Source organism: Diachasma alloeum, unplaced genomic scaffold (genome assembly GCF_001412515.2).
Source record: "Diachasma alloeum isolate Michigan unplaced genomic scaffold, Dall2.0 Dall_scaffold_00216, whole genome shotgun sequence".
NCBI classification, from domain to species: domain Eukaryota; kingdom Metazoa; phylum Arthropoda; class Insecta; order Hymenoptera; family Braconidae; genus Diachasma; species Diachasma alloeum.
Window position 1 is genome coordinate 913,291 of NW_021680381.1, and position 15,259 is coordinate 928,549.

A 15,259-nucleotide genomic window follows, 5' to 3' on the forward strand; every position below is an offset into this window, starting at 1 on the left:
GAGTGAAAAAAAATAGTTTATGTCATTAGGCCCAATAAACCGCGATTCTAACCTCGCTTCGCTCGGTTAGATCGCGGTTTTCGGGCCCAACGACATAAAATATCGTACGTAACACGGCGATAAAAGCATTATCTGGCGAATGTGATTATAATCGCTTCTACAAAATTCCGGCTTTTTCTGGTACAGGGATGAGACTGTCACCACTAGAAAGATTTCTGCGCGCTAATTTTAAATCCGCCGGCCAAACCTCATAAAATGACCTAGTTTCTGAGAAAAAAATGTTAAAGTTCTCAAAATGGTAACGCTATTCAATTTTACATGAAAAAATTACCTTTTTTCATAACGTAGACGCACGGATGATCAAACAAGAAATTCTGGAAACTGTTGCAGTCGGGATCAACATGCGGTTCTTTGCAGAGACAAGTCGGCCTGAAGAACGAAAACGCCTGAAGGGTTTTCAAGGCCGCTTGGCACTTTGTCACTGTCACAGTGGAGCAGGCAACTGAAATCAATCAAAAGTCCGTCAAGAATCATTATCAGATCTGTAAAAAAACTAATCGTAAATAATAAAAATACTCGTATTATTCTCATTTTTTGTTCCTAACGATACGCAAATAATAGTCGAACAATTCGTACTTAATAACCATAATACCATCATTATTCCAAACTAATTACGATAAATGTAAACTCACAAAAGAAAAATTACCCCTCAACTATCTAGATAGCAAACATCATCATAACTGTGACACATCAAGTGGCAATTTATCAACTTTTGCAAACAATTATTTCACCCTGGGATACTCAAGAAGTTGAGTATCTCCAGCGCTCATCAAATAAAGAAAGTAACAGTACAGATCCGAAACTCTCACATCTCATTTTCCCTTCTCCAGTAATTTCCTCCCTTTTTTTTCACTCCCTGATTCCCATCGCGCTTTCAACGTAACTTTCCGTGTGGGAACCGACCCACAATGGCTGAGAAGAGGTAGAGATCTATCTCAAATTAAACATTACCCTCCACTCGGTGTAATTTTACTTTTTACTCATCTGAAGGGCGCAATTTTCATCCGTTCTGTCCTTAATATTTCCCCAGAGTTTTCTTTTTATTTAATTCCTCAGTTGAGGTATTCGTTCATATCCAGGTGCAGATACTTCTGAAATTGTGTCAAGAATTCATATAACTGGTATGTAATGAAGCGCTCTACCATGTAGAATGGAATCTCCTCTCCTGTAAGTGGAAATATCGACGGCAAAATATAGAATACGACGACAGAAAGAGTGGGTGGGGGTTTAACCTAGAGGGTGGAGGTGATGAGGGGTTGCAAGCTCTCGGCACGCGCGCTGTGACATACACAACGGGTGTTATTATATATACTCGAGGAAACTTGTTACTATCAGTGTGTATATTGGACTGGCCCGTGGCGGTTGACCTCCTAGACGAGACTTGAGTTCACGATTGGGGATCGATCATTTGACCGAGTCGTTGAGGGTCGACGACACACGAAAATATTCACTGAGGGGTTCCGGCGGATACAACAGAATATGCTGTACTATGATGACGTGACATGAGTTCCTAATTCAAATATCAAATTTTGACAGAAAAGCTGAAGATAATTTCAGGAGAAATAGTTTATCTTAAAAATTTGATTCTCCCTCGTTTTTTCGATTGAGGCAATGTCGACGAAGGATTACAATAGTCGGAGATATAAAGAGAACTGTGTCAAATATCACAAACGGAGAGGCGTCTCATTGGAATTTAAACGCTCGCCTCGCTGCCGAGTGAAATCGATGAGAGGGATTTGAAAAATCCAGCTCGATTTCACGACCTCGGAAAGGCGCGAAATTGGATACGACGTGACTTGTAGCACTCGTGCATATAAAATTAAAGAATACCAGATTTCTTACTTAGAGTTGAAATATATACGGAATTTTTCATTCTTCATCTCATAGCAGAAATCAAAATTGCTAGTGTCAAGAAAATATTTTCGAATTTGTGAAGACCACAATTTCTGTTAGGCTCATCTCTTGATATAATAAGGGAATAAATTATGGTGCAGTAAAATCACTTTGGATTGGACGATTTGATCTAATGATTGCTTCAGTCAATAAAATCCGTGACAGGTGATGAATAAAATAATGGTAATACTGACGAGCGCATTTACGTAAAAGATTGACTGGTGCTAGTGACGTGTGATTTTTGAATTAACGATACATCACACAGAGAAGAAAACTTTCTGATTTCCAGCGACGCACAACCGAAATCGAAAACCATGATACTAGAATGAACGAAATAAGAACCTTTGGGGGCATTCAAATATTGCGTGACGCGACTTAGAAGGGGAGCACATTAGATAAGTTTTAATATTACACCATAATTAATGGAGATAATTTGAGAAGATAAAGATGTCAATTTAAAAACCTCAAGGTTTTTATATTAACCTTAACACCGGCCCCTTCCGAAAGCACACGTTTACTATACCCCGCGTTCTGTCAGATGACTACTCCGTCTGGATCGCAATGAATCAATACTTTTTGTAACTGAAGGTTGACATGAAAACTAAAACAGCGAAAGGTCAAACAAGAAAGGGTTGAACATAAGAGGCAAAACGTATGAGTACAACTCAGTGGTTCCACCAAATACGGATCAAAAATATTGCCTCAAAATTTGTGGTTTTATTTTTCTTTCACATAGTAAAATACCAGTAAAGAGAATTTAACTCAGTAGGTGACAGAGATATAAAATATAACTCGCTGCGCTCGGTTAGAACGCAGTTCTCAGGCTCAATGACATGAAATATTATGGCACATGGCGAGAAAAGTATTATCGCCGGATAACATAATGGACTATTTTTTTATCAAATTCTCTATGGTGAGTATTAATTGACTTACGCATCTCTCACCGAAATATCAGAACATGATGCATATCTAATTCATGATAGACTGACTGACCGCCGTGCCGTAAGGCTAGGTCGCTGGATTCATGTGCAAGAGGTTTCAGGTTCGAATCCTGCCGGGAAAATGATCAATAACTCACATCCATTCTTAAATAAACGTATTCTTTCGGGAACTATTGATTGACGTTGAGAAATACCTTTCATGGAAAAAAAAACTTTTTGATCAGAAACCATCAGAATCAGAAGAATCAATAATCTGCGGAGATCGCATTCAAAGAATAATTCCAATAATTTTCTGCACCATTAAACTCTTCAATAAAATCCAAAGTATTTCAAAATCACTCTCAATGTTTTCTTTTCCTTATCTACCCCCTGTTTATTCTGAACCATGGATTTTCCTCGGATTAACTCCTCAAAGTCCACGAGAAGCTTTGAACGCGCCATATTATCTCCAAAACTTAGTTTCTGCCTCTCCTCACAGCCAAAATCTTGGCCCTAACCTCAATAATCCCGTCCTCTGTTGTTATCCTCTATGCTCCTCTCTCTTGCTCCTTTTTTACCGCTCATCTAGTAGTTTTCTCTTTCTGTAACGTAAATCGCGGTGAAACCCTGCATCGTGAAAAACTCCCTAATGTAAATCCTGACTTTTACTGCTAAACTCGTCTCACTCATTTTTCCTCGTTTTTCAACAAAAGTTTTCCGTGTCGACGGATATGAGAAAGCGAAGAAAATCGTCGGTGCATTCATCGAAATCCGATAGTTTCCTCAGTGAGACCCGATGAATGTCAGACAACCATTTTCTTTTTTCCCCCTTCCGTTTTCATTCTTGAATCCATTTCAAACCTTCAACCTTCCGCCTCCTCCTATCCCATTCGTCTCCCCCTGATGATGAAGAAGAAAGAGCAGCAGAAGGTGTAATAATAAAATCCTATGAATTTCAATGGAAATTAGAGATAAATACTGAGAGTTGAAATACAAGAATAATAAAGCGAAACATAGCAGTCAGATGAGGATGAGGCAATGGAACAAAGAAGTAAAGAAAATTTCAAGGGACTATTAATTCGTGTTGGGTTTATGCGAGAATAATACTCGCATATTTCTCATTAGCATAATTCTTTTGTATCCCATGGAGATGGAGAGATCTCAAAGTTTTGAGATTAAATAAATACGTTGAGTATTTTACAATTTTCATAACGGACACGAGTAGAGTATGGTGTAGAAAATTGCTGCGAGAAAAATCCTGGAAAATATTCTACGTTTCTTATATCCTACAGTTCCTGATCTTGACAATTCTATCCTAACTGCCATCGGGAATGTGGGTGAAAATGGACCAGCGGGAGGTCTGAGCATTCGAGGTGGATCTTTCGGCATGATCGTGGCATGACGTCGTTTGTGAAAATTTTCTTAAATTATTTGCGATTCACATTATTTCGGTTTCACACATGACTCTCGTTGGAGTAACCTCTAATGATCATACAGCAACACTGTACATGCGTTCCACATAGCCTGATTTCGGCCAAAGCATGCTTTTGTCGCCGTGGTACTGCCCAAATTTTCCATGTCACAGATTGCCTCGTGGTCACTTCACCAGTCCATCCAAACCTTGCCCAACGGCTCTTAGTTTGGGTTCCCTCTTTTTTCCTTTCATTACTGTCAATTTCAATTTCTCATGATTTTCCAGAATTTAATTTACATCATCACCGCCACCTTTAATATCCTCCACTCTCTAACCCCTAAATATCTCGCCTGGCTCCATCGTTGTTATCCCCCTCCGTCTCCTCACCATTACCTCAAAATGCCATCTAACTTCTAAATTGCCAGCCGCCAACAATCTATTGAAAAATCTCTCAAAAAGTTCTTTTCACCTCGACTTTATTACTTCCCTCGTGAACAACACAACGAGGAGCCCCTTCAACAACTTTCTTCCTCTTTATTTCACCAAAAAACCATAATTTGTTCCCAAAACCGGCGGAGCCCTCAACCACTCTCCACATTTTTAAATCTATCCATTCAAAATCGATTATCATGCCGAATTTTCTAACGCGAATCTCCCGTGCTATCCACTGGAATAATTTCCAATTCACGATCTCCAACAAAAAACTCGAAAGAACTTCACCACGTTGAAACTATGTCAAAGTACCTAACCATTCCAATATGCGGTTGATGGCAATCACAGCCCGGCCATCTCCACCACATTCACCAAGCGTGGGTTTCGTTTTGTTTGGAACAGATCCTGAAACATACCTCCTATTGCTTCACCACCACGAGCCTTTCATCGCCAGACACTTGTACAGACGAGATAGTTTTCACCGACAGATACAATAGCACCAAGATCTCACGACAAGCTTCAGCCGCTGTGTCACTGTGCTCCGTTCACTTCCTACTCCTCACTTCTAACCCACCTCATTTTGGTTTGTCATCATTTTTATTTTATTGGAGCCTCGAGGAATCGTGTAATATCAACAGTGGTAACAAAATTGTTTTCAAGCCCGCACTCTGCGGTTAAATTGCGGTGAAATGTTTGTGGATAGTAATCAAAACACAACGGCACAGTTTGAATATCGATTTGAATCGTTGAAACGTAACAAATAGCCCTAAATGTAATTGGAGCCAACGTACGAATGATACAGTTTCATTGAATTTGAATCCAATAGGGTTGGAGGTGGTGGAGGTGAAGAGGGGGAGTAGTAGAGAGTACTTGTGGCTAAAATTGTCCACTCACGGTAGTACATATAGAGGACAACCATCCATTTATCCGCGATGGTATCACTCTCGTTCCTCATTCGCAGGGTATTATTCCCACCATAGTCCGCAAAATGCAAACTTGCCCGTTTCACCCCTCCAGTCTACATATTATTCCGTCTCTTTTGGCTATGTATTTTCCACATCCTCTCGTATCTCTTTCATCCCCGCTTAGCCTTCCTCGATGATACGCAATATACATATCTGTGGCCGTAACGAAGGTATATCGAGACCCCATCTCTGCAGATGATAGTTTCGAGCGTTTCTCTAAAATTCAACGATATACGCAGACCAAAGGGAAAGGGGGATAGTAGAGGGATGAGCTTGATCGAACATTAAACCTCCTAGACTAGAGTGCTCCGAGTTGTTTGTTTGGCGTGGGATGTCTGTAGGTATTCTATGCACTACAGTTGAATTGTGAGCGCTCGAACTTCGGTACGTAATCGGACATTTCGATAAATATGTACTCAAAGGCTATTTGTGATTACTTTGATCCCGTTGATTAGTTTTCTTTGAGTTTAATGCGGCTCGAGCGTAACTATATAGATTGAGAAAAGCGGGGATTTTTTCCGACATCCCCACGCTTTTTTTGCTGCCTCAAAAAATGTGACCCTTAGCTAAAAATGTCTTAGGGATGAATCCCTGGGTTTTGCTTCCTCGAGATAAATCTGCCTACAGTGGGTAGGTATTGGAATCCGGTATTCTACTTGGTAGAAAAAAAGGTGTTTTATCTATTCAAACTAACTCATAATTGTCCAAACGGTATAATTATGTAAAAATTACAAGATGATACAAAATACGTATTAAGCTTGATTTACGTTGACGACCGACTCCCGCATATTCGTGAGTCAAGCGTATATAATAATTAAGCGTGTCACGTTACGACACTGTTGAACAGTGTTGCAAATGAACGCTGATTTAGTAAAATAATAAGTGAAGTAAGTTGAACGCAATTCATTCTTCAACTTTTTCACTTTTGTAAATCAATTATTACTTAATATATTGACGTTATTTTGGGGCATACCAAATTGACCTTATTTATTCGGGCTGCGGCTGAACTCGACCATGGGTTTTTTCTTAGGAAGAAAATGAGGTAGGGGAGGGCAAAACGGACCAGGCGGGCAAAACGGACCACTGACAGAAAATTAATAATTTTTGTTTTAGTTTCCGAATGGGAGCAAAAACAAAAATTCAAAGTCTTTTGTGGTTTGAGATGATTAGCAAATATGATCAAATTGCGGTTCAACGACATTTGTTGTCTATAAAACAACAAATGAGTTTCTTGGAAAAATTACCAATTTTTTGTCAGTGGTCCCTTTTGCCCTGGGGGTCCATTTTGCCCTGGAGTCGGTTTTGCCCTCCTGGTCCGTTTTGCCCCCCCCCCCCTAAATCATAATGCAAACTTGTGAGTCGGTTTGACAACCAAACTGCTATGAACTGGTCTCCCAATGGCGAGGGTTAGCTATCAAATGAGCTCGCACATTTACATTAGTGAATATTCGCACATTTTCCTTCTTCCCCATCATACCCGAAACAGGGACTCCAATCTATTTAGTTAAAAAACGGTCACTGCAGGTGACGCGTAGAGGCAAATCGCCTTTCAATCAAATATGAATATTCAGTGTCAAACTGCATTAAATTTTCAGTGAAATCTGAAGTTCATGATTTTTTCCTCCTAAAGCTTATTTATTCCTCCGAATGTAGATTCTAACTTCATTTCATATGTGTGAAAATGTGATACTTTCACGAGGACATAAATAAAATACCATTTTATTTTTCCTTCCGTTGGAATGAATTCTCCGACCCTTGTGGAAATGCTTTATTAGATTTCTTTATTTTTTTAGACGCCAAACGGTCATACAAACAACGCTCACACACGAGTTTTTCTCATCTGTGAAGATTTTAGTGTACCCCAGAAGACATTTTTCAGGACATCCACTTTACGGAAAGAGTCCTCTCCCTTTCCCTCCTTCCTTCCTTTCATTCCATAACGTTAGGCCGCGCCGGGAGATACAAGACGATTTCTCTAATGGAACGAAGCAAGAGAAGTGTTGCGCATCGTCTGAAATTGTCGACCGATAAGAGAGTCGTTCGGACGAAATGACAAGAGAACATATTCCTCTAGCCATTTTTTTGCCACCTTTTATATACCGTTTTCTCTTTTTCATTTGTTCTTTTTTGTTCCTCGCGCAGAGCGACATTTACAAAGCAAAGAAGGCCGAGCTCAAGTTCCCTTGGAGGGAAAGTAGAAATCTTTTGAAGAAGCAGATGCCGTGGATTGTGCACAGCCGTTGCTTCCTCCGTCGCTTGGGTTCCTCACCCAAAACCTCTTGTTACTTCAGGTACATGTATATGGCTGATGTATATAATGGTGAGTATGCAAGAGATTGTACTTTGCGTCCGGGAAAATTTCGAAATTTAGGTATTTGGTTCGATCGTTTTCGTCACCTGTGGGGAAATCAGCAGAAAACTACGGAAAGCTCTAGATAGAATTATCGATGGGAAAAATTTTCTTATCTGGAGCGGTACACCCAAAAAATTATTTATTTCAATCAAATAAACTTCGTTTGAATCAAATAAATGAGTTTATTTAAAGAGCACGAAATAAAGTTTTTAACCAAAGTAAGGGTCGGTTGCAGTAAGCCCTGTCAGCCAAATAAATCGTCAGAATAAATTTATGTCTGTGGTAAACTTATTCCACAGTTGGGCTATTTTAGGAATTCATCGTAGAGTGCTTTAATTCAGCCATTTGGTCGGGAATATCGACTGAATACTTCATAATTAGTGGCATTATTAGCAAACCCTGATGATACATGGACACACAACGTTTTTTGGTGGAATACCTGCGTATAACTTTCGATCAAAATTGATTGACAGATTATTTTGATTCATTCCGATACTTAACTGAGGATTTTCTTAATTGAGCTTGGTGCAAACGAGCCTAAATGATGTATTTAATAAATAAATTACTTCCTTTAATTTAATAAAAATTTCATTCGAAATTAATAAAATATTGATTTGACATAATTACATATTTTTTCCGGAAGCAAGTAATCAGGTTTCTGCTTTTTTAACGACGAAGTTTTTTAAATGAATAAAAAATCTCAAATAAAGATTTTTATTTGATTTAAATTAACCATTTTTCCAGGTGTAGTGAATAAGAGGAGATCAGTTCTTGTCCTCGATTTACTGTGCTAATATAACATGAGCTGAGAGAAATTTGAAATGTATCATTCAGCATCTAGGTAGGTCAGGTTAAATCTGACAGTTTTATTAAATATTCAAATATCTTACATTAAAGATGATTATCACGGTAAAAATCGAGGATCTCGGGTTCAGCTGAAAAGTTTCATATATGATGATGATTTCAATATATTTTCCAAGAATATGTAATGATTGACACGTATGCAAAATTGATGAGAGAACATGACTGAGTGTTTCAAAAAATCGATAATTATATTCCTGAATAATTGCAGTGATGATGAATTTTTCTTTGATTTTCCCGTTAAAATGATTGCAATATTGAATTGCATTATTCCGTTGATTAGAAGAACTATTTTTAAACGGAAAGAACGGGTTAACTGAATTGAAATTTTAATAAAAAATCGACTTCTCTATTGATTTCATTCTGAAAAATTGGTAGACCACGCAGGATTCATAGAAAAAAAATTTCATGGAGTTCTGAGATCCAGAGACAAAAAGTACTGGATTCCAGGAAAATTTCTCTGAGAAGTTTATATTCCCTTTCTCTGGGAGTTTATATAGCGTTCCACATCGTGTGACGTCACAGGACATTGTTGGATAAGATTTTGGAATAGATAGGAGTGCAATCTGGATAATTCTCGATATTTGTTTACAGGAACAATCTATTGACGAAATGGATAGTTCAGGCCGGGAATTGAACCCGAGACCTTTCGATAACGCCTTGGATCGGTCCTATAAATAGATGATTTTCATTAGGGACTCGGTTCCATATCCCCCTGATTGACAAAGTAGTTCTGAAAGCTGCTCCAATTGAGCCATCGGGTCTTACTAAATTCAGTGCCGAATCTTTAATTCTTATGTATCGAATTCTAAACTTACACCGATCAACAATATGAAAAAAAGCAAGGTCGATTATCTCAATGGGAGGGATTATTTTGAATATCGAATGAAAATCTTTAGAATATTTTACAGAAGCTACTCCAGATGGAATCATCACAGAGAAAAAAAGTTTCCATTTTCAGGGACATGACACTGATCATTAGGCATATGTCACTGATGATCATCAACATGTCACAGATTTTCAGGAATTTGTTATCAATTATTGATGATACTGGTCGGGGAATAGAATGATCCCGATCCTCTGCGATAATCATCACTGAAATTTGATGAAAGATTCGTAATTCGATAGATGGGTCTCCGAAATTTAGTGATCTAACTCTGAAAATTAGTGCTGTTGTCCCCAAGAAGAAGTAGCATGTTCCTAACAATCAATGACATGTTCCTAAAAATGAACACTTTTTTTCCTTCTCATTGACTGATCAACTATACATAAAAAATAGTAGGATTCAAATTATTTCAATACATACACTCTCAATTGTTGCATGCGCGTCCAAAGAAAAATAACCCAAAAAGGCAAAACTTTTCCCTGACTCTTCGATTCCGTTTCCGCGTGATAACAATGACAAATGTACCAACGCAATAAATAAACCTGGAGAAATTAGAAACGAGAGGTAGGGCGGGAGAGACGGTTATACAAATGATTTCTCGCCCTCTCTATCTCGCTCGAGTTATATATATCAGTGACGATGAAACACCGCGCATACCGTGCGGACGCGTTATTCATTTACTGCCGGAGCACACGTTTCCCCGGGTTGAACGTGAATGAGAGAGAAATGGATACAATGTAGAATGCAGAGAAAAGGAGAATGAAGGAAGCAGAAAAAAATTGGTACATCGACAAACAACCGCCAATCGTGGTAACAAAAGGCTCCGGGTGCACAGTGCCGGTGGAGTCCTCGCCGTAAACCATTGGTGGAGAGAAGAGGCTTTACCGCAGTAACAATGTAATGCAATGTACTCCCTGCGGAACAATGAGAGACGCATCTCAGTCTTATCAGTTTTATTTCCTCTTATCCGATGTTCTCTTCACTTAGTGATGGCAAAGAACATGAACAAGACTGAAGCAAAATGGCATGTGCAAGACTACGGGAAATCAATGGAAATTCCCATTTATGAAATTGAAAATTCAACCTTGATCATTTATTGGAGAGATAGGAGAATGGGTTTACGGGCATTGCACAATTGGAAAGATTGTTACTGGTACAGTATATCTAGAAAGATCTTCCCGAAAAAGGAGTATATTCATTCCGAGGATTACCTGATCGGTACTTGGTACTGAAACAACCATAAACTGTTGGAAATCTTCATCGCATCTTAGTTCTACTGAAATTTCAAGACATTTCGTAATTGAAAATTCAAAATTTCATTTCAAATCCATGGAAACTGTAAATTTAAGTTCTATTATTATCTGAAAATTTGCAGAAATCACGAAATTTGAGGCGAGTACACGGGAAAAAAATTTGGCTGAATTTTCCGGAAAAAGTCTTTGAATTCAAAATTTGAGGGGAAAAAGTCAATAGAATTTCAAGTTTCTCGGAAAATGCGATAAAGTTCCTTTACTTCAGTCACAGCCCTACCGAAATGAATGTGGCAATATACTTTTTTTTCCTATTCATATCGCTAGGAATGTATTTCTGGGAGAGCTGTATTCCCGGTGGAGATACTAATAGGTAGAGATGACTAATTCTAATTATATACCAATCGCCACCAAACTATTTTAAAGATGATATTGAATATTAGATGTGAAATGAATGAATTTTTCCCGCTAACTATATTTACCTCATTAGAACATATTTTGGGTCTCCCCTCTCGAATTGCGTCATCTTCAAGACGCCAATTTGAACAGTGATACTTTCAAAAATCTTTTTATCTAAATCCTCTAGAGTTTCCCTTCAATAAAACACCATTCAGTTACTCATCTCTTGAAAATACCGACATCCTAACAATTCAATACAGACCCAATTTTATGAACTCTCTTTATGTATTGTGATCGAATAATATTTCCTAAATTGGTCACTTAACCTCATAAAACCCCACCTCTTTATCACCAATCAGACAATACGATAATGCCGGAAGTTAGTGCAATCGAATCGTAACACACTGCTCATCAGAAGTTGAGCGCCGATGTACTCTTTAAAGTATACCTCTGGCTCCCCAACCCTATCAACCTTTCCTCCCTCCAGCGCGCCCCCGCCATTTCAGCAGTTTCATTCGCCAAAGAACCCTCACGAAACTATCCTCTGCCAATAACATTCTACCATGGTTTATCAGAGACGCAGAACGAGTTTGTGGGCGCTTGTAGATATATACTCTAGACCAACTGGGTCCTTCAGACCATCCCTATATCCTTTTGATTCAGTCACTCACTCCGCTCTGATTCCCACGTAAGAGCAAATACGATAAAAATCGTCGTATGGACTGTTACACATACGTTTCCCTTTTTATCAGTGAAAGCTCTTTGAATTTAATTTTGAAATTATTCACAGGGAAAAAGATAATAGATTGAAATGAATAAATTGCATCGTTTATTTTCCAATTCATAGCGATGTTATTGTTATGAGTCTCGGAAAAGACATGACAATTTTGTGATCTGTCAGTCTATTTATTTGTAACGTCTCTGATAAGACCTACTCGACTTGCTCAAAAACCACACTGCAAGCTGACGTAGGATCAATCAAAGTGAGGTGGACATTTATGTTTACTGTTCTCAAACAGTGTATACAAAAAAATTGCACAATTAGTATATTTTAAAGTAATTAATCGTCTTTGTTTGAAAATATGCCTAAATCGTGAGTCTGTCAAGCACTCTTTTCAACATATAGCACCTTATTATTCGGGTCACGTTGTAACTCATCGAAAACAGTCGAAATATTTTTGTTCGTCTTACGGGCAGTCACTCATCGCCTCTTGTAGACATAACATGTTACTCATCGTCCTTCGTGGACAGAATAAGTACATTCATCGACACTTGACGCAAAAATTAATTCACCAATCGTTTCGTGGGTTATCCAACGGTATTTTTGTCAGTGATTCAACGAATGTTATGGGATAATTATCGATATCAAATGTATCAACGTTTTCGTACGTATATGAACATGTATATGTATATCTGCGTTACCATGGGCCGTCTTACTCTTCTAACTGTACCCCATTCGGGCTAGGACTGCAAGGGAAACCATGGAAAACCTCAGTCGTAGAGCCGGCCGATTGTGCAGAGCCCTAATGTGCCCTTCTGTCATACTGACTAGAGGGGCACATTAGGCCACCACACCGTGCCACCTTCTGAAATTATTGGGCGAGGGTGTTCCTAAGCGGTCACCCAACCATTACGGTCGGTTGCAGCACATTTCGGACAGCTTACGAATTCCCCACCCCACCTCTCACGCGCACTACGTAACACTTCTTACCTCACTTCGGCTGAGTCGCGAGTTATTATTCCGAATGTGATCACCTATACATCGTATATATCAGTCCGCTGAATTTTCGTAACCTCTGTCTGCTCATTTATTCGATATCAATTATAGCTCGGCTAATTAATTGGTTTCAGTGCTCAGCTCACTATTTTTGTGTAGGGGAGGGTGGGGCAAAACGGCCCCCCTTCAATTGTCAATAACTTGTGAAGATAATTTTTCATTCTTCAAAACGAGCTCCAACTCATCCCAATCGGATTATTTAATCGGAAAATATTGACGATTGAAGTGGGGCCGTTTTGCCCCATCCTCCCCTACAATTGATTCATTGTGATTATTTTAAAATTAATTTGAGTCGAGGAGGTAATAGGGGGTAATAAGGTCCAGATATTCGACTCGGGTGACTTATAGAAGACGGCTTTTTGTATCGATGATCCGTAGTTCAGTAGTTTTCAATCATTTTTTAAATATTAAACAACTCATGGACAACTTACCAGTTTCCAGTTTCATCTACTCAAACGTCGTTCCAAACGAGATAATCATGTTGACTTTTAGAGCCGCAATTACTCCATCTTTCTAACAAAATTATTTCTCATCCCTCAGCTCTCAATTCAAACATTCTCCTCACTCATGCGACTAAATTAAATGAACACCCGAGAATATACTGGACTTGACAAAATTAATCCCCCTTTCATATTAAGACGTTATTCGCCCGTAACGAAGAAATAAAAATAACCACCTGAGACTATCATCCTGAAAAACTGAAAATGCATCGAATCAACAATGAAAATTTCCCGTGTATATGCAAAACGAGCAGTTTGCGTATTCGGACATTCAGGATGCTAATCGCGAGAAGCGCATGACCCAGCTGTTGGCCAGCACACACTTATATTTTTTCTCTCACCCTTTGCACACGTTCTGTACCAGCCTGCCTATCTTTCCGCACCGAGAAACATCGTATCATCGCCAGCAAGCAAATCTATTTATTATTTCATAACTCTAATCGCATAATTCCATCCATATTTTTGCAATTTCTCTGCTGGAGGAGCGAGTAACTCTTCTAGAATTCGTCAATACTTAATGTCCCTTTTGATCCACTTCGTACATGGGAAGCAAATGTTTGAAAAATTCAGTGGACTTTTTTCGTGGCTTTTCTGTAGACCTATCTACACTGAGGAGTAATTTCCAAGCGAAATTCACCAGGTGAAACAATCCGAGAGAGCCACGGAGCCGAACCAATTCCTCGAGGCTTTACCCATTCTATTTTGTCCTTCTCTTAGGCTTTTTTTCCCTCTTTATTCTACTTTACTTTTTTGGCCTCCCCTTCTCTTTCGCTGTCCTTTTTTCATTCATAGGAGGGTCCTAATGTGTGTCCGGGCGTTTAATTCAATTCAGGAGAGAAGGGAGAAAAGTGAGAACCAACGGAAGGCTAAAAGTGGAAATTCTTCAATTCATTCTTCATTCTTGCCCAATCTCATACGTTTTTCATTCCCATACAATTTTTATTATCTGATTCATTTGCGTATAACGTAGTCACCAAAATGCTTGAATACAAAGTGGTGGGTTTTTTCAAACTACAAGAACCATTTTCAATTAGCAATTTTAATTGTGAATTTAAGGATTCTGGTGACCGTTAGTCAATGGATTTTAGTATCAATTGTGGCGAGATTATTATTCCTCCCTCACATCTCGAAGATTATTTCTGGAGTATTACTGAGCGGTTTCCCGAGAATTGTAATTAAGATTGATGGAATTTTAAACTGAATTTAGAATTTAATGGCCATTTTCAACGTCGATTTTAGGTCATTTTTATCGTGTCTTGGCGAGTAAACAATTGGAAAGTCAGAAAAATTTCCATCGATAAAATTAATTAACGTCCCTTTTATTTCGACCCCCGCCCCTCCCTCCCTCATCAAATTCTGATCCTCAATCATTTTCCTATTCAATTTTCCATAATTTTACTCAAATTTACCAGTACTCCCCCACCGCTCTCCGCGGTATTATTTTCTTATTAAGATTCTGCATTCACCGTGATATGTGAGATCCGATCAATTAGCCCCTCATGTATAGATATTCCAAATTTTTATTTTTTTCCTCATTGAAGTAGTTTTG

At 38.7% G+C, this 15,259-nt stretch overlaps 1 protein-coding gene across 1 annotated transcript in view; it reads right to left on the reverse strand.

Moving 5' to 3' along the window:
• Positions 1-15,259, reverse strand: part of LOC107037265 — a 140,189-nt gene that overhangs the window by 114,976 nt on the left and 9,954 nt on the right. Inside the window, exon 3 of the mRNA XM_015255726.1 lies at positions 332-502. Coding sequence (XP_015111212.1) covers positions 332-502 — 171 coding nt within the window. The remainder of the gene's footprint in view (positions 1-331; positions 503-15,259) is intronic.